Below are 20,083 nucleotides of genomic sequence, written 5' to 3'. Positions count from 1 at the left end.
GACCCTTCACCTGCCATGTTTGTTTTTGTTGACAAGAGACAGACTGGCCACCTCCCCCACCTGCTTTGTACTGTGTGCATGAAAAATGAGATCCGATCACAAAGCGGATAGAATGCAAACGAGAACGCATAAAAATACCAGGTGTAAATGCAAGGCCATGATTGGATTGTTCATTATCCAGAGAGCATATTCAGATGTAGATCACATTTTAATACCAGATGTAAATTAGCTGTACATGCTTTAGTAGGATACATGTAATATGTTAAGTACCTAACAGCATCTATGAAGCCTGTCACCACCTATTCTATTACTTTATAGCTAGATGGCCTTCATTTTATTAAACCCCGGATCTGCATTACCTTTAACTAAGATTAATCTGATTCAGTTAAGATGATGTGTGGCTTAGAATATATATTTCAGAGAGTAAAATATGAGTGGAGTGTACACACAGTATTTGTCAGGGCAGGGACATTGGAGCTGAATTGACAGTTTCCCGGAGTCTGTATTGTTTGGCAAGCGACTGGTGATGCTCACCCATATCTGTGTCGGGCCACGTCCCTTGACAATCTCTCAGACAGGTAGGCTCCGATACGGTCCAGCTTCTCTGGAGCTGACAGGGCGTAGAATGTCAGCTTCTCCATGTTGGCCTTCACCAGCCCATCCTATGAGGGTGAGGGAGGGAGAGAAAGAGAGACACGGAGAGCGAGAGTGACAGCGAGAAAGAGAAAGCAAGACAAAGAAAATAACAGAATTTCAGGGTCTCATTCAAAATTATTTTTTTACTACCACATTAATAGTTCTGAGCTATCGCAATAGCTTGTGCTGCGGTGTGTCCAAACTCAAAGTATAAGAGTATAACTAGATCACAGAGTTTCAACTCCTCCTTTCCCCCTTGACCCACTTCTCTGCTCTCCAGTCTGGTCAGGGAGAGGACAGAGCTAAAAACATCTAGAGTCCACTGAGATCCTATTTACATTCAGACAGAGCAGAGCCATGGAATTAGTGAGATAGAACTCAAGTGTACAGGAGAGAATGGAAAGTCAAGTAAACATCTGAGATACATACGCTCTTAATAGACTGGAAAATGGTAAGATTTGATAACTTAATATTGTTGTAACGGTGGCATAAAGGAGGGAGCATCGCTAGCAAGTTAGTTGTTTGTCTGTTCATAGATGTTTATCTATGCAACAAGGCTAAGTGACTATAAAAGTTTAAATTTTGTTACACAGGTAGAACATCAGTCAGCCATTACAAAATGGAACCAAGCCTAACAGGGAAAACCCTTGATATGCACTGAAGCCTCTTCTTCCTGGCTCTGGGGCTTGTGAATGGGGCCTCATTTTTAAACATGTCCTTTGACTTTACCATGACACAATCATACAATAAACAATCATTTTTAAGAATACGATTAAAAACGAAGGAAAATAACATATATATTGCAGCCACTTTGGTTAAAGTTAGACATATGTTTTTTGGTATTAATATCTCAAAGAAGATTGTCAGAAATTGATGTAACCTGCCGATTTTGACATCAAAATCAGATTTCCATACAGTAAATCACGACTTTGGCTTGAATTTGGTCACAGGCTTAAAATGTTTGCGTTAATAAAAGTTCATATATCAGATCCAATGTGTCTGTGTGAATAACATCAAAGGCTATTGATTATCATCTCACACAAGTACACAGCATGTGTGCACACACACACATGCACACATACACAGAGAAACACTTCATCTGTGTGTGAGTGAATGTTATCAGAGAGCTCCATTATTCCCAAGATGATGGGATTACGTTAGTTACAGTTTATGTGGCAGCAGCTTAGGGCCCAAATTAGAAACCATTTTTGGGAGCACAATGTGCAGGTGCCTATGTACACGCGCGTGTACATAGGCACACGCACGCACACACACACACACACACACACACACACACACACACACACACACACACACACACACACACACACACAAACACACACACACACACACACACACACACACACACACACACACACACACACACACACACACACACACCAGCATGAAAGTACACAAAGATATGGGAGGGAAATGAGGTCTATGTGTACTGCTGTGTCCAATGTATTGCAGTGCTGGCAACAGATCTGACAGGTAAAGTGGGCTATTGCTGCAACAGAGAGGCACTAATGATGGGTTTTCTCTGAAACAAATCGCCTCCTTCTCCACACACAAACTAACTCTCTTTATGATTCATCCATACCAGCTTTAGGCTGATAATTGTGACGTCGTCTTCTCACCTCCACTCCTCCTAAATCTGAGACCCTATGACACTGCACCATGTTGTTACTTTTACCCAGAATTCAGCAAAGCCTTTAGCAAGCTCAAAACAATTTCTATACATAATCCTGCAGATGAAAGTGACTAGTTATCAAGCTCTCAGGAGAAAGGAGAAACACCACTGTTCATAGGGTTAGGGTGTTGTTAAGGTGTTGCTAAAGTAAACAGGAAGTGTCAGCTGAGCTTCTTACCTCTGGGTCTTCTGGGAAGATGTTGTCTACCAGCCTCTTGTACCGAGGCCTAAGGGCCCCGCAACAACCACACACCCCTGTGGAAGACAAGAGATGGGGAGGGAGGAGGGAGAAAAAGATAGAGAGATTAATCAATTAGATTTGCATGGTATGACTGAGAGAAACGCAATGAAAATGGGGAGAAAGAAAAATGACATAAACATGTTTTCCCCCACGTATGATGCAGGCACCCTTTGGGCCAATCAGTAACAAGATGTGATCTGACTGGTGGTGTAGCAGTTCTATGGTCTTTCAAAGTTTGAAAATTATAGAATCCCCATCAGGCCAATACATGTAATTTATCATGTTTGACGGGTGGACAGACGGACGGACACAGCCTGATCCATAGATTTCATTGCATTGGGGGACAAAAAACACAGGAAACATCTGCAAAAACGCATCCTTTGTCAACCGCTATGCGAGAACACCAAAGTGTTGCTACATGTTGAATAAAGACCACTGATATCAGCATTGGCATGGCAGCATCAACCATACAGGATTCTGAGATTAAAAACACGAGGATAGATTCATCATCACGAAGCTGTTGGGAGACAGAAGCTTGGCACCTGCTGAGGACTGAGCAGTCTGTCCCTGCACTGGTGTTGACTCTGACAATGAAAGTCTCTATTCCCACACACAGAACTGGGCTGAGAAAAGGTGACTCTGTGCAAAGACATTTGAGGAAGGCAAGATATGGAAAGAATGTGGTTGCAACACAGTCACAGAAATGTCACTCAGATGAGAATACACACACACACACACACAAACTCACAGATGCACACACAATGCAATGTGTGTGCAACGCAATACAAAACATTCAAGACAGCCTTGAGGAGAGCGGTGTAACGCACAGTGCTTTGTCTGACTTTGCAGTGAGGAGAGAGCTGGCTAGGCAGTCAGTGAGAGCTGGAATCTGATTGGTCGAGGGAATTCAGCAGTGGTGAGTCATAAGGGGACCATGGGAGAATGAGGAAACTGGAGGAGGGGATAACCTCCTAAAAGCCCCAATGATGAATCACTCAACCCTTTTCAGAGCTAAGAGCATAAAATAAAGACAAAATAAGAACTCAGAAGTCATAAAAAATATCAAAACAAAGTAGGCTACTATACTGTCAGCAATGCAGTAAAGTTTAATGATGGTATGGCAGCCTAACATTTAGCCTTCAAATGTGTATGATGTGATGAAGGCAGCAGAAATTTAGGGCACATTAAGATGAAAACCAAAAAATCTGCAAAGAAACTGCTTCCTTCCTTTCTTTCTCCCTTCGTTCCCTTGCTTCCTTCTATTCTCCCTAAGACAAAAATAAAATCCTTGTCTTGGTGTTTGGTGTTACACAGAGAGAAGCCTGTCTCTTTCACTAGTCCTCTGGCATCTTATCAGTGACCTTCACCTTGGAGGAAGGCAGTGCAGTGCAGGCAGGATGTCCTTTCAAAAGCCTTTGAATGGAGTAAAAGCTGTCGTTACCCTCTGTGTCTATCTGACTGGAGCAGGAGCCTTGGTGAATATGGGGTCAGGCCGCTCAGGGCTCCAAAAGGCCATGGTGTTTCAAGGCCTCTGTCTGGTCTGTAAAAGTTCGGGTAAACTCCACAGCAGGAGCTCTGCTAGTGCTCCGGCTTATCTCTGAGAGCTCGGAGTCTATTCATAGCCCTGCTCCTCTCTCCTCCATCACTTCAAACACTAATGAGGCCTCTGCTCAACCCCCCCCCCCCCCCCTCCCTCCCTCCCCCTCCCTCCCTTCCTCCCTTCTGTCCTCCCTCACTGTCTTTGGCCCGGGGCCTGGGTGTAGGAGTCACCGATGAATTAATGACAATGCAGCAGGTCCCCGGTGTAGAGAGAAAAGGGGGAGGACGGAGAGAGTGACAGAGAGAGCAGAGACAGAGAGAGAGAGAATGAGAAAAAGAGAAAGAGATGGAAGTGGGATGGGGGAGGAGGGTTGTGCTGTGTTGAGTGAGTCACAGATTAGTGCTACTTATTGCATCGTCTCCATCCAGTACAAATCTGTCCTGTCCTCTCTGTCAGGAGTAAGAACAATGGGAGCAGATATGTGGGAAGGGGGGGGTGGGGATAACATAGTGTGAACTTTTATATCTCTGATGTTCCAAAAAACCATATGTTCAATGTCTTTTGTTGGATCGGTATCAAAAATGTAAACAAAAAATTTAGAAAATCCTCACTGCTGGAGACATACTCAGAAACTTTGAGCCACTTGTAGTTGCCATTTTATAAAAAAAATCAGTTATCTCAAGGAACCCACAGGGAACCTAGGATTTCACGAGAACCAGTACTGAACCCTATAATATAACCCCTGTAGTGATTAGCCTAGGACAGCGTGGGCTATCCAGACTTAATTGTAATAGAATGGAGAGAGGAAATTGCAGTGAACAGGAGGATACTGTCAATTGCTGGCATAGCAGTTTGTGCAGTAATGATGTACTGTTCTTTAACTGTTGGCTACAAATTTTTACTGGCTTATTGAGTCCCCCGTGTTCTTTCCTTGAGAAATAATGGGAAATATTCAGAAGATTTTGTATTAGTTTTATGCTTAAACACTTAAACTCAATGGGTGCAACAATTTACGGATGTTATTTGATGCTCCTATGGTGCACTGCAAGCATCTGCATTTTATCATCTTGATGGGTAAAGTAGGTACTAAATAATATTTTCTTTGGAGTGACCTAAAAAATGTTGCACAGCCTGCTCTGTCTGTTTCTTATCTTTCAAGGCCAGCTGGTAGACCAACTTTACATTACAGTGTTAATACAGAGTGTGTCCATACATCTCAACAATTCTATGCGGCAAGCTAAATTACATGCTTAGTCTGCAGTCATTACCTTTGTAAGTCCATTTACGTCAAAAAAGGAGAGTAGTCCTTGCAGCTCCAGTAACCTCACAAAAAACAGCCGTTCTAGCACTCTATTGAAGGTCCAAAATTAAGCACGTGTTGACATGTTAAGGTGGTCTGAGGTAAAAAAATTATAATAAATTATTTTCATCGAGGCTACAAGTATGCGATCTCTTCATTCACTCTTGTACCGCTAGCCGTGGTCAGCACCTCTCCAATACTGGTGTGCATCCTCTTCTCTCTCATAAGGTGGTCTGAGGTACCACTTGACACTTTTGCTGCACATTATAGCATTGAAAACAACTGCCAAATATGAAAACGTGCACATCTGACACTTCCAGTGCGCTTCAGACTTTAAAATGTGTTGCAACAGCATCTTTCCCTTGCACATGGTTCCAGTTGCGTCATCGCTGCTCCTAGATAATGCTGTGTACTTTTAGAGTTTCTAAAATCCAAGGAAAATGGAAAAATCACATGTCCTCTCTCTCTCCTTTGCAAAGGAGAGTTATGTGTTTTGTGGTGTTAGGTTAGTATGCAAGTAAGGAGAGTAAAGGAGTAAGGGAGAGCAACGAGGTGGGTGGATGAGAATTCGGATGACAGTGGTGAAAAGCACAGCATAGCTGGTGGTCTCACGACATCCACCCACTCTGCACAGCAAACTAACAACACAGTCAGGGACTGGGCTGAATGATGTTCCTCCTCGATCCCGCACACACTCACACAAACACACGACAAGTTGAGGAGAGCGAAATGGAGGGACAATAAGTAAACAAGCTTTAAGTAAATGGGGGAAGAGAAGAAACAGGAAGCGGGCAGCAATCAAATACAGTTTGCCCTGGAGATGACTTTGAGGAGGGATGATACCCGTGGGAGACATGGAGACATGGAGACATGTCGCTCTTCTCTCTGTTATAAAACCATGGAGAGGAGGAAACTGCAACACCCAGAAGTGCAAGGGAAACCCTGTGCTCTGCCAGTGACCTTTATGCTAATTAGAGACCCACTAAGATCTCTGAAACCTACGCCAGAGTTGGTGACCTTTGGCCTCTGTGACATCTTCTACCTGCTTGTTTGATTGGATTCTAAAATACACATCCATGCAAGATGATTGCGTGTATGAGTGTGTCTGTCTGTGTATGTGTACACGTGTGAGGGCCCCAGTCCAACACCCCCTCCACCCCACCCCTAAAAATCACCACAGCAAGCAGCCAGCCAATCAAAAAGCTATTTTTAGCCCTGTAACAATGGGTTGGTGCATTAACAGATTACAGTCTCCATTTCCCCCAGGATGTCAGCTTAAAGTTTCCACATTAGGACTGAGAGAGACAGACACACAGACAGAGAGAGAGAAGAAAAAGTGTGGTAATGGGAAGGAAATGAAAGAGAGAAACAGAGGGGTAAACAGAAAAACAATATAAATGTAAAAGACATGTCTGTGGATGATAACACAGATCTCACACAGTGTTAATTGGACTCCTGCCGTCACAGGCTGGACTGGACAACAACACACCACAGAACAAAGCTTTCCACCTGACCACAGGTTGAGGGTGGATCAATATCTATCACCATGGGAATCTAGCCAGGGAATATGGTACACAAACAAATTCACACATTCACTACAGTTTTACACCTACATATAGTCACCGACTGGCACCCCACCCCAAATTTGCCCCCACAGCTTTGAAAATATGAAAATAATAAGCAGAACGCACCTAATCTTACTGTCCTGCAATGAACCAAATAAGCAAGGGGACAGTATTTAGAAAGATGCCTCGTACTCTGATATGTCTTCAAGTAGCAGCTGCCTCTATGATTGGAAGACACACACACACACACACAAGCACACTCGACTGTCATTTAAAAACCCTTGATGAAACACTGCTCACACACAGAAAACCATGTGTGCCTGCCCATGTCTTTGTGGGTTTATAATGGTGTGTGTGCTCCCATGTCCCTTAATCCAGCTAAATGCCTACATACCAACGAGCCTGCCTAAGCAAACACATAGCCCAATTTTGACTTACAGTACACACACACACACACACACAAAAGGTAGGAGTGTCAGAAGTAGCCCAGCGCTTCTTGCAGTGTCATATCTGCACCTGCTGTCCCAAAGCTGCTCTGTTGTTCCCAATGTCACGTGGCGGACAAGTGTGAGTAAATATAGTCCTGACGCCCCGCAAGGAGAATATTAAACACATTTTGGATCTGTGTGTGTGTGTGTGTGTGTGTGAGAGAGATAAAATCATCAATACACATGCACAGCTTGGTTGGCAAGCCCACATGCTAAGTAGATTTATAAGTAGGCTACATTCATACAGGCATACACCATCTAGCTCAGCAAGCAAACAGTATAGGAATACACATACTGTACCTGCGCATGCACACACATACTGTATGCACACATACCTGTGCAAAATACATGATGCTTCTCGTGATGGTTAAAAAGCGTGGTGCCCTTCAGGGGTAATATTACATAAGGGGGGGGGGACCACATCCCGCTATTTTTACATCAGCAAAGGAGGGGGAAAAAACATCATGAAACTGTAGAATCATGCACTGAAAGGCGAGCGCACAACCCACACATACATTCACACTTTGAGACAAGACGCCTAAAATGGGACCACAAAGTGCAATCACTCAATGAATAAAAGGCAAGGCTGACTAAATAATATGATTTTTCCCTTGCTAGTTTTGAAGACTTTGGTGCTTGTGTCGATATACTATATATGTGTTGTTTTGCTCTTGAAACAATGTGCGTGTTTGAAATTGTGTGTGTAGACCAGAGCGTTGCTGAAAAAGAGTATCCGTGCTCAGCCAGCCTACCAACCAATATGCACAGACACCAAGGAGCCAGGGAGTTTGAGAAAGCTGGATGGCAGCAGAGGAGAGGAGAGGAGTTTGAATATAGCAGAGGAGAGGCTGATAAAGTCATTAGGGCCAGTGTGACACTCAACCCACACAGAGTGAGACAGAAACATGAATTCCTGTCACTACGACATGCAAGGAATAACCGCCTACAAATACATAACCACCATGCCCATGTAATACTCTCTCTCTCTCTCTGTCCCTATCTCTCTTTCTCCATCATAACTGGCCCCACTTACTAAGCAATATAAGTGGCTGCTTAGGGCCCCGCGACCAATACAGGGCCCCCTAACAATGATTTTCATTTTGACTAATTCAGTCTACCACCGTACCAATCTGGTGCCAAAAAAGATTAAACTGAAAAACAAGGAAAACAACAAGATATATAATATGTATGCCAATTGAGCTGTATTTTTCACCTATTTTGCTGGAGCAGGAAGAAATGACACAATCCAAGCCTAGTGGTTGTTTAATAAGCAGCAAGTGTTCTCTAGCATATGGGTCGCGGTTGATTAAATAATGTATACCTACCTCTCCCTGAAAATGACTGTGATGCTTAACTAAGGGACTCACCTGCTTACCTTCCTAGAAGAGCAAAAAGGAAATCAATCAGAAAATCAATGCACCTTTTGGGGAGGTGAAGGGGGCCTCCCAACAAATCTTGCTCAAGGACTCTAAAAGCCTGGGACTGGCCCAACTCTCTCTCTTTCTCTCTCTTTCTCTCTCTCTCTCTCCCACACACACACGTAGTGGAGGCACATCTACACGACTTGAATTTCCACAGTTATCTATCTATGTACACCATGTCAGATTCAAAGCACCTACCGATCCAGTGTGGGCGGCAGAGAACATGCCTGATATGATGCGACCAGCACACTGATATACAGACCCACCTGCCAACAAATCCTCATGACACAAGGCCGATCCGACACGCTATGAATCACAGTCAAACAGGCACCCACATTGGAGTGCGAAGGACTCAAGACCATAACCATAGCTCAACACTGCACTGTATAAAACGGCCATGCTGAGCTTAATCTTCCAGTGTGCAAATTCATTAGCCTACTATGAATAACCCTTTTTCCATCAGTAGTATGCAAACTCAAAGCAGGCTGCACTATTAATTAGGGCTAATCAATGAACAAAATATCAACATGTCCTGGTAATATCAGAGCTCTACAGTAACATTTTACCAAGGAGGACTTTTGCTCATGAATTATTTTAGGAGCATAGGAAAGAAATTTTGGAGCATGTCCATCCCATATTCTGAATTCTGAGTAGCACATATGAGCTTTTTCCAATTTTCTAGGTAGCATAAATCTATTTTAGGAGCTTATGCTACTTACAATGTTGCATTGAAGAACCATGAATACCACCAAATGATAAGAGAAAGCAAAACAACTATAAGCTTTCGAACATATCACTGAGTCCATCATTCACAAACACCACAACAGCTAGCACAGCTCAAACAACTAGCTCTATATGCTACAAGTGTACACTATGTCACCAACAGGCTCAAATCCTATACAAGCAAACAATTGAAGTGAGTAAAAACTGTTGGACCAAATAAGCCTCTGCTATTACCGAAAATAAACATCTTCAAAGTGGTGCCTCCTTGTGAAACTGTAATTTAACAGAGCGTTATCCTCATAAGAGTCCAGTTCCCATAATGTGCTTATATGAGATGTTGCACTGGTGAGAGGTGCAGTCTGCCAGAGGAGAGATAAGAGCATGCAATTTGGAGAATGTAGGAAAACTGGCTGAACGCGGAATGCTTCACATTGCTCACGTGCATACACAGACAAGTGTACACACACACACACACACACAGAGTGAAATATGATTGTCATTCTTACCGTACATCGATCGTGATGTTGGAGTCTCTCACTATAGACGTCTGCTGCCTCGTTAATGCAGTTTCAGTCGCTCACACAGACACACACTGCTGTGCCAACAGGCACTGAAAAATGCACACACATACACACACCGCTTACTCTGGGATGAATGCCTGCACGTGTGCTAAAAGCTAAAAGGCACATAAATGCGCACCGTGATTGGTGCAGAGCCTGGCTCAATGCAATGAATTACACGCTTCCTGACATGCACACACACAAACACACAGGCATGCACACACGCACGAGGGGGCTGAAAGGCAACGTCAGAGAGAAGCGTGCCGTGATGACCTTGGATTTTCCCGTTTGCCTTCTGCAACAGTGCTCCTTCTCAAGAGGATAGCGCAGATTTCACACACAGACGCACATAAACACATACACACACCTCCCCTCCAATCATCTTCTCACAGCCCGAGAGAGAGAGAGAGAGAGAGAGAGAGAGAGAGAGAGAGAGAGAGAGAGAGAGAGAGAGAGAGAGAGAGAGAGAGAGAGAGAGAGAGAGAGAGAGAGAGAGAGAGAGAGAGAGAGACGTGCACCACAGGGGTAGAGAGGGAGAAGACCTCCCACCCACGCAATCTCCTTCTCTCCCTCTCCCCGCCCCCTGCAAGCATCACTCTTTCCCATCATTAATCTTTCCATGCCTCCTGCTTTACTTCCTCGCAGTTTCTCCATGTATGCTTAAAACACTTTCTACCATATTTCCTACCATTTTCATCAAATCTATTGCATTGTTCCTTTTCTTCTCTCTCTAAGAAATGTTAATAATATTGAAAAAGTGTTATTAACCATCGTTGGTCAAACTTAGGTGCTAACGTTAGTAAATACTGATTTCCATGTGCATCAGGGTCTTTTTGAATCAGATCATCGGAAACATCTACTAGCTCATGCACTTTGAGAGATAAGGTTCATTAGATGCCAATATCAAGCTAGGTTTTCCAATTACCCAAAAGCACTCAGCTTTCATTTCATCAGCAGAGACACAGATTAGGCTACTTCAGGGCAGTTTTAATGGAATTAAAGGTTGTGGTCAATTGTTCTTAGTTAGGAAAGCTAAATGAACTATTGAAAACGGATGCAGAGATGCTGTTGGTGTTTAGACTGCAGCCTGGTGCAGAATGTCACTGTCATCCATTGCATTCATCCACTAATAGCCAGCTGTCCACCTTCACTGTTGCTTGGGGCAGGTTTATTTGCAATACTCTATTGATCCCTGGAAGGAGAAATTCATCGCTTCGCTCGTCCCCCCCTCCATGGAGGTCAAAGGTCAGGGTCAGCAACAGAGCACCCCAGGAGCTGGGTAGGAATTTCAGTGTCTGGCTCAAGGACACGTCAGCAGCAGAGATGCATGCAGTCACAGGGGGACTGAACCCAGACCTTCTGATTGAAGGACGGTCTCCCTAATCACTACAGCACCCTGCTGCCACCCTTGTAGTTGAAACGGCTGACTTTCTTTATGCTTATTTTTGGATAATTCAAAGAGCCTTGTCAAACTGCCTACCTATCACTGCTGTCAAATAAAAATCTTAGTAATCTCTTTGGGGAAAAGCAGCTCTATTTTCCAGTTGACAGCATGTACTTTTGACATTAAACTCTACCACTGTTTTTGATCTGTGAGTCATGGGCCTAAAGGTCACAAAACTTGCTAAACCCATAAATGACCACGTAAAACCCTCAATTCAGGTACAATACTTTAGCGACATCAGGATTTCTTGCACGTACAACACAGGCATGGGAATTCGTCTTGGTGTTAATTGCACAGACTGCAGATACATACTGCCAACTTCATAAAACAGCATGCACTGCCACATATGGAAAACAGCACCTCACACACAGTGCAAAAGGACAATGCAAGACAAACGATAGGCAGTAAACTATAAACATCACTCAACAAGTATACATTCAGCATTCAATCACATTCTGCACTGAGGCAGCATGGCATTAAGTGGTTTTGCATATTACATTCCACATCATTAATCAGCCCATCTGGCGTTTAAAATGTAATTCAGCAAGTCTGCATGGAAAGATAAGCAGATATACAACACACCACTAAAACCAAGAAAATACCCAAACAAGATTTTATGCAACAGCAGCACTATGCTCAAAAATCAATGTTAATCAGCCAGACATTTACAAATGCACAGAATCTAATATAGCTATCCCTTCTGCTATTTTTGGTGAGCACCTACCTATGTAGAAAACTGGTTTGGATGTTAGAGAAGAGGCGAGTTTTTGCCATCATGCCAAATGATTTGGATCAAAATTTCATTGATTAACCTACTTCACCATAGACAGTGCCGGCACGTGCCAATCAGGCACCCTGGGCAAAAGTATAAATGCTGCCCATCCACACGTTCTCACGTTTTATCAACTATTTCACATAGGGTTGCCAACTCAATAGACTGGGAGTAGAACTCAACCTGTTGCTGTAACTCAGTCTTAGTAAAACAAGGAGTACAATGTTCCAAAAGCATAGTAGGTTTATTTCTGTTTTTTCTTTCTTTGTAGATCGCGATAAATGTATTTATGCTGTGTCCAGGTGGAAAATAACCAGAATTATCCTTTAATCAGTGCAGCAACCTTCATCACAACCAGTGTTCCTTTTGATGTAGGCTGTTAGCCTGCTCCAGCTTTCAAGTATCCTCAACACACTATGAAATAGGACAAATCCATTTTACAGGGGACAAGGCAATTCTGAACAAGACAAGCTCTTCCAAACAGTAGTTCTGAAAACTCAATATGCAGCTATAGCCTATATATGTTTGTCTGACATAATGGAACAACAGAAAACAAAATAACTTCTCAGAAAAAACACTGTTCACTGTTCATATGACTGAGGGGAGAGAGAGAGAGAGAGAGAGAGAGAGAGAGAGAGAGAGAGAGAGAGAGAGAGAGAGAGAGAGAGAGAGAGAGAGAGAGAGAGAGAGAGAGAGAGAGAGAGAGAGAGAGAGAGAACAGAGGAGGTGGTGATGGCACTTACCCTTGCCAACGCGATGGTCCAGAAGGGTACGACAGTCCAGTGCCAGCCTCCGAGAGGCGGGGACATCAGGAGCAGGCAGAGGCATGACAGGCAAACACACACACACACAACAGCCCACACACACACTCAGACACACACTAACCCTCTCACATACACAAAAACACTCCTGAGCAAAGCCAGAAACACACACAAACACTCACAGACACGTAAGACTAAAAACCAAACACACTAAAAACCTATAGGCTAAGTCTTGCCTATACACAAATCAATCCAGCTAGACCGACATACATGAAACATGAAAACCTATCAAGATGTGAGCCTAGCCTACCAACAATTCATGCAATTTTCCAATTCCTTAACAAATTAGCTAAAATCCAACATGTGCTCACTTGAATATGTTTGATACTACCCACTTTGGCTGCAATAAAACTCTACACACACACACACACGCACATGTGAACACACACTCAGTCAAGTCTGTCCAGAAAAGCTAACTCAAACTTGCATGGAAAGTTTCACACAAGCACAAACTCACAAATTCTCTAAGCTCCCTGCTGAAGAACAGCTCCTGTGTCCCGGGCTTGAGGCTCCTTGGTCAGATAATTTAGAATGCAGGCTGGATGACCGTATTAACCAAGAGATTAGCGATTAGTCCTTCTGTAGCAGCTCTGCTCTCTCAGTCTCATTAATAAACATCTCACTAACACAATGGAGTTCACTATCCACCCTCCTTCTCTCTGGGGGAGAGAGAGAGAGAGGAGGGGAGAGAGAAAACAGAGGGAGAGAAGGGAACTGAGTGACAGCCATTCAGCCACTTGGCTTAAGGTTCAAGGAGTTCAGCCATCAGCGGACGCCAACACAGGCAAAGCGTCTGGATAGTGATTTCTTTATATGTTCATCCAATACACACTTGGCTGGACAACACACATGTACACACGTACATACACTTGCCAGGAATACAGATGGAAATCTCAAACATACACACTCTCACATAACATGTGACATGTTGCGTGACATGTCACTTCTCTCTGTGGCAATTCATTATGGATTTTGATTAGACAGCTCAGCTTCAGCTACCTCAGCACTTCTGCTGATCTGCAGTACATTCAACTGGGACGCCATGTATTATCTCTACAGGCAGTACTGGAGCAGGTGCATCAGAGTATCTTGACGATCGGTGACTCGGGAAACGTTTACTAATTGCCCACCTGTCATGTTGGATTCTTGTCACAAGGCGGCGGTGCTCTTCCAGATTCAAAGCGGCTAGGAGATGGGGGGGCACTTCAGCACCAAACTGAGTCTCCTCCCGGGGCTTTGAAAATCAGGAAAACCGCTGGATTATCTTTGGCCTGTGGAACATCCAATACACCCAAGTTAACGTTAGCTGACGCGCTACTACAAAACTGATGTTGAACCTATCAAAATACCGGACAAGCCATTTGCTAGCTATATGTTTACCTGACAAGATGACTAACGTTAGAGAGAAATGCGTAACATTTAAACGCATCCGGAGAAAAATCCTAAGGATGACAGTTGTCAGTGTATTAACTTAGCGAGGCTAGCGTTTCAGCTAACGGTAACTGAATTCTGATGGGTTTTAGACATATGTTTAACGTTAACCAAATTAGATAAGCTTGCTTGTATTATTCAACAGTATGAATTATTAAATGAAGTGAAGTAGGACTGGCAACTCACCAACCAGATAGCTAGCATTCCTCTATGCTAAATATGCTAACGTTAACTGACTGACATGGTTAGCTAGCTGGCTAGCACATACACCCTGCTACAGTGTCAACACACATTACTTACCATGAAGTGAACACAATTAAAATCCCAGAAATATGTGGCATACAGGCAGTAAGCTACTTTCACTAAAGTTTTAAGTTATGCTAAGACAGAAATCATCATTTACACCGGCGTTAGCATTCCTCTAGCTTGCTGCTGGCTATATGGTTCCAGCCTACCACTGAAGTGACTATTAATTATCTGAACACAGGCAGTGCAGGCGCACATACTGTAAGGCTATCCCTAGCTATAGTAATCCTATGATACATTTTGCAACCGTACTATACAAAAATGACAGCAGAACTCTAAAATATCATACAACTAGCCTACAGTAAGTCAAATATTATACTACAGAAAATTATATACCATAAGAGATAAGAGTGCCGTTAAGTATGATATGGGCACTAAAGTCACTGTATGAATATTTAAGTAATATTATGGTGATTTTTCGTTAGGGATGTGGCAGAGCGGAAATCTGAGATGGTGGTTACCATCAAAATCATAACAATGAACATACTATCAAGTAAACCCTGATACATGAAAATAGGCATGTCATATTCAAAGAACATAATATCATTTCTTAAAAGAAACGTAACTGTAACCTGTAACTGTAACCTAACTGTAGGGTCATATTGTTTTCAAAAGAGAAAGACCTCATTACCAAATGGTCAGACAAGGACAGGAGCTCTGTCATTCTCCATTATCCATTTTGGCCCAAGGACATTGTTTTCTCTTTTCCAAATCAATGAATGTTGATTATAATCTGTTGAGACCTTGTCAGTTCATAGGACATTCCTTTTTCACTTGACACAATTTCTATTACTTCTGGAGAAGGATTCTGAGGTCACAGAGTTTATTAACTTTTATTAAGGGGTGGCAGTTCAATAAATCTATAGCCTATATACTGTAGTTGTGGATTGGGTAAAGTGCTTTCACAGCAAATATTTTTTCTACCAATTGGCGGCAGTAGTGAGTAAGCAAAATGTGACTATACAGTATATGTATATGACATGTTTGTTTGTCTGCAATTTCCTGAGAATAATTAATATTTTGTTGCTATTTTGTTATAGTTTAACATTACTTAAACCTTAGTGTTTTGCAGGACAACTACATTATAATTGGTAGACTTCGTGTCACATCATCTGTCACCTTTTTTGAGGTCTAAGCTGGGGGCTTCTCTCTCAGTATACCACTTAGCACGCTTAGCCAACTGTTGCCTAGAGTCTCTTAACTCCACTAAGACATGCAACAGGACATGGATGTATTAGCATCACACCCTGAGTCTATTATGGCAGTATTTTTGTCCTCCTATGTCATGCTGCTGTCCCCTCTTTCTCTGGTCAGCCCCCAGTAGACGGCTGTTGGCGCGTGACCCCTCCCAATGGGTTAACATGAGCTAGAGGAGTTACTGAGCTAATGAGGCTCAAATCAACATGGTCAACAGAGTGGTTTGGTAGGTTGTTACTGCACAAGAAATACTAGTGAGTGCTAGTAATTTACTATTGTATTTTACTGTGTGAGTCAATAATCCATTGCAGCACTTTGCAGAAAATTGCAACATCTTTAAAGGACAATAGTCTGTGATCTGTGTGTTTGAGGCTGTTTGATGTTTTGCAAATCTGTCAGATGCAGCATATTGAAGATTTAAGAAGTAGGGGATGGTGGAGTGTGTCAGTAAGTGTTTCAGCAAAATCTCAACTTTGGCATGCATCGGTTACCTGTCCTCCGGTCGAATATATCCTATGGCAATTTCCCTTTGGACATGAGAAGTGGATATACACCATGCAAGACAGTGCAGGTCAGTTTTGTAGCTGTAGACTATACTCTTGTTTGCTTCAGAGGTGTTTCTTCCTTTCCCTTTGACCCTGCCTCACCTGTATCCTCCTTCACTTGTGCATGTGCCACTACCAACAAAACCTGGCATGCATTCACTGCCCAGCCGTAACCTTTCACCACACACGCATGCAGACACAGCACCTTTGTGATACACACCAAAAGACAAAAATAGATCTTTGCTTCCGGCATAGGGACAGAGTGTTTGGCAAGCATGTAGGCTATAGGGTTTAGTCTGGTGCTGATTTGGCTGGAGTGCCTATGGGAATCAGCTGATTACTGGACGGCCAATGAGTTTAGCCTTAATACTAATTAGCCTCTGGGGTTTTGCTCATAGGGGACTTACCCATCCTCTCAGCTAAAGAGGAGTTCAGAAGCACTCCAAAGAGAGTTGTCGCTATGAATTAACAGATTAAATGTGTACTGTTGACATTTTCAGACTTACATACAGACATATCCACTATGGAGTATTACATTAAAGCTTTACTCTGGGCTGACTTTCTAGATTTGTTCATTATCTTCAGTTCTTGAAATGCTTATAATATTCTCTAAGGCTACATCACGCCAAAATGTTGTACATGGAATTACTTACTCTCCGTTATTGTTTTTAGGATACAGCCAAACATTCACCTGACATCCCATTAAACATGTTCAAAGGTGCTTTAGCCCATGCTTGCCAAATGTCAGAGAGCTAATACGAGGTGGTAGCAGTTACAGTAGAAGTAATTGCCTTAGAACTTGTATCTATTTTTAGATGTACAGTAATCAGCAACACACAGTCACGGGGGGACAGATGGGGACTCATCAGATCAGTCTAAGGGGCTTTGTGCGTTGCCTGTTCACAATTAGCAAACTGAGTCTCAGGGGCTTTAACCAGCTTACAACCTCAGGGCTGCTGATGCTGTCAGCCCAGCACAAACTCGTCACCATCTACGCCAAGCTCTGTTTCACCACATCTATTGTTCCTGCTGACTCTCCTTCTTGGGTTTGTCTCTTTCTAAGTCATCATAAAGCCTTCTCTGGTGTTTTGTCCCCATTCTTTTGACGTAATCCCTTCTTATGACCTATTCTTTCTCCTGGCCTCCGGAGACCCTTTGACGTACTTCATCACATGTTCACCCTGTTCCATTAAAAATAAAGTCCATTGATATACAGTATGCTTTATCTTAATTTCATGATCATGTCATGTTTAGGTCAGTGAATGATTATACCACAGACAGGTAGATTCTTCAGTGTATCAGGGTAATCTGGAAAACTGGTGTGTGTGTGTGTGCACGTGTTTGGGCATCCCTTGACAGTCTTGTTGCTGTCCAAGTGGCTAATACAACTGGGTAGGGTAGTCTATAACATGTAACAGTACAGTAGCTTACAGTTCCTACATCTGATGCTCAGTGTGTTGCAATGGGAAATCAACTTCAGCCCAAAGGTGAAGTTTAATTAAACAGATGCTTTGTGGGAGACCTAATCTTCCTCACTTTCACAGTCGCACCTGGTCTGTGAAATTAATAAGTCAATATTTAGTGTTAAATAAGGTTTCTAACTGTACACAGCCTACACAGTGTTGTGAAAGGACATCCTCACCCTTGTGAATGTGGCGTGTGAAAATGGAGTCAACGGACACATATGACATAAACCAGGAGACCAGAGTCAATTAAAGCACAGCACCCCCACTTCCAACATCTATGATCACATCAGAGTAGGGGGATGCGATTGTGCATTATATGAAAAATATAAAAAAAAGTATGCAACGTGCTTAAGCAGAGTGCAAATAGAGAGATAAAATGTAGTAGGATGTATAACCAGCTGCCCATATTCTGTAATACTACTATTTCATATAAGGGTCAGCTCTGCTTTTAAAACAATTGTCTGACTTGGCCAGAGAGAGAGAGAAAGATGATAGTCACACAGAGAGAGAGAGACCACTGCCGTCTTGTTGGTGTTGTCTTGGAGCCAGTGACTCTGGCTTTACGGGACAGTGAGAGTGGCTGCTGACTAAGTAATCCTCTTTGGACTCCTCACTCCTGCAGCTTTGCTGCTTGGCAATCCCTTGACTTCATTTCCAAACTGCCACAGGTGGTGACCTACAATCTTGCCAGAACAGCTCCACATATCTTGGCAGGACCTCTCTCTCTCCCTTAATCAGTTTTGGACACTCCATGACTGGGGTTTGCTTCAGTTTCATTTTCCCTTTTATGGATTATGCCTTAATTTTCATGCTCAGTGTGCGATTCCTGCGCAAAGGAATCAGCAAAAGTGGATTATGAGTCGGTTACCTGTCCTCCGGTCGAATATATCCTATGGCAATTTCCCTTTGGACATGAGGAGTGGATATACAACATGCAAGACAGTGGAGGTCAGTTTTGTAGCTGTAGACTATACTCTTGTTTGCTTCAGAGGTGTTTACTATAAAAAATATATATATATAAATAGGGGGAGATTGAATTAAAAAAACTGAGGTATTATAGAGCAGTTTACGAAGGAAACCAGTTATTGTTTCATGAGATGGAAATATTGTTTACTCTTGGGTGTTGCAATCGTTAACATGCCTGGCATAGCAGAGTGACCCGTGATCCGTCCACAGCAATAGACAGAGAAGCTATACTGCTTGCTGTGTGATCAACAACTCAATATAAAAAAAACTGTCATACAATAGCATTCACTATCTGAAGCTGAAAATACAGTATGTTTTGCTCAGCCTCCATGACAAGGCTGAGCAAATGTGGCGTGAATGTGGCGTGTGAAAATGGAGTCAACGGACACATATGACATAAACCAAGAGACCAGAGTCAATTAAAGCACAGCACCCCCACTTCCAACATCTATGATCACATCAGAGTAGGGGGATACGATTGTGCATTATATGAAAAATATAAAAATAGCCTCCATGACAAGATCTTTACTTAAAAAAGGCCTGCATGTTTTTTTCTTCAAACATCCAGTATTATATAATATCCAGTCTATGTGCTGTGGATCCGTGGCCTCAGTGAGACTCAGAGTTGTGACACGGGACTGTGGGAGTGGGTGGGACAGCGGCCTATAGGGCCAGAAGGACCATGAGGAGTTTATCTCCAGGCATTAACCAGCTCAGGTCTAAATCTGGCAACCAGCTCATTTGCTGGAAAGCTGCCTCTTTCTTCTGGCACATTTTGTATCCAACACGTGGCGCCAACCAGGTGGCCTTCTCCAGCACACACACACTTGCAACACACAGGACTGCAGTGATGATTCAGTCATGTCCACATTAATCATAATATCACAGGGCCGTAAACATGAAAGATGCAAATTTTATAGACGATACACCCTCATGTTTATTTTTGTTGTTTTTGGTCACAGGTCGGT

The 20,083-nt window shown here is 42.9% G+C and overlaps 1 protein-coding gene across 1 annotated transcript in view; it reads right to left on the bottom strand.

Moving 5' to 3' along the window:
• The window catches only part of LOC139663176 (protein EFR3 homolog B-like), a 36,826-nt gene extending 23,612 nt beyond the window's left edge, over positions 1–13,214 (bottom strand). The window contains 3 exon segments of the mRNA XM_071541742.1: positions 535–662; positions 2,508–2,584; positions 13,127–13,214. Of these exon segments, the coding sequence (XP_071397843.1) occupies positions 535–662; positions 2,508–2,584; positions 13,127–13,211 (290 nt within the window). The 5' untranslated portion in view covers positions 13,212–13,214.
• Between the last annotated feature and the right edge of the window lie 6,869 nt (positions 13,215–20,083).

Source organism: Centroberyx affinis, unplaced genomic scaffold, assembly GCF_046629955.1.
Source record: "Centroberyx affinis isolate AG114_WGS23_722 - 3 ecotype Tasmania unplaced genomic scaffold, CSIRO-AGI_Caff_v1 ptg003948l_1, whole genome shotgun sequence".
In the NCBI taxonomy this organism is placed as follows: domain Eukaryota; kingdom Metazoa; phylum Chordata; class Actinopteri; order Beryciformes; family Berycidae; genus Centroberyx; species Centroberyx affinis.
The sequence above is the reverse complement of the archived record's forward strand: the minus strand, read 5'-3'. Positions and strand labels throughout refer to the sequence as shown.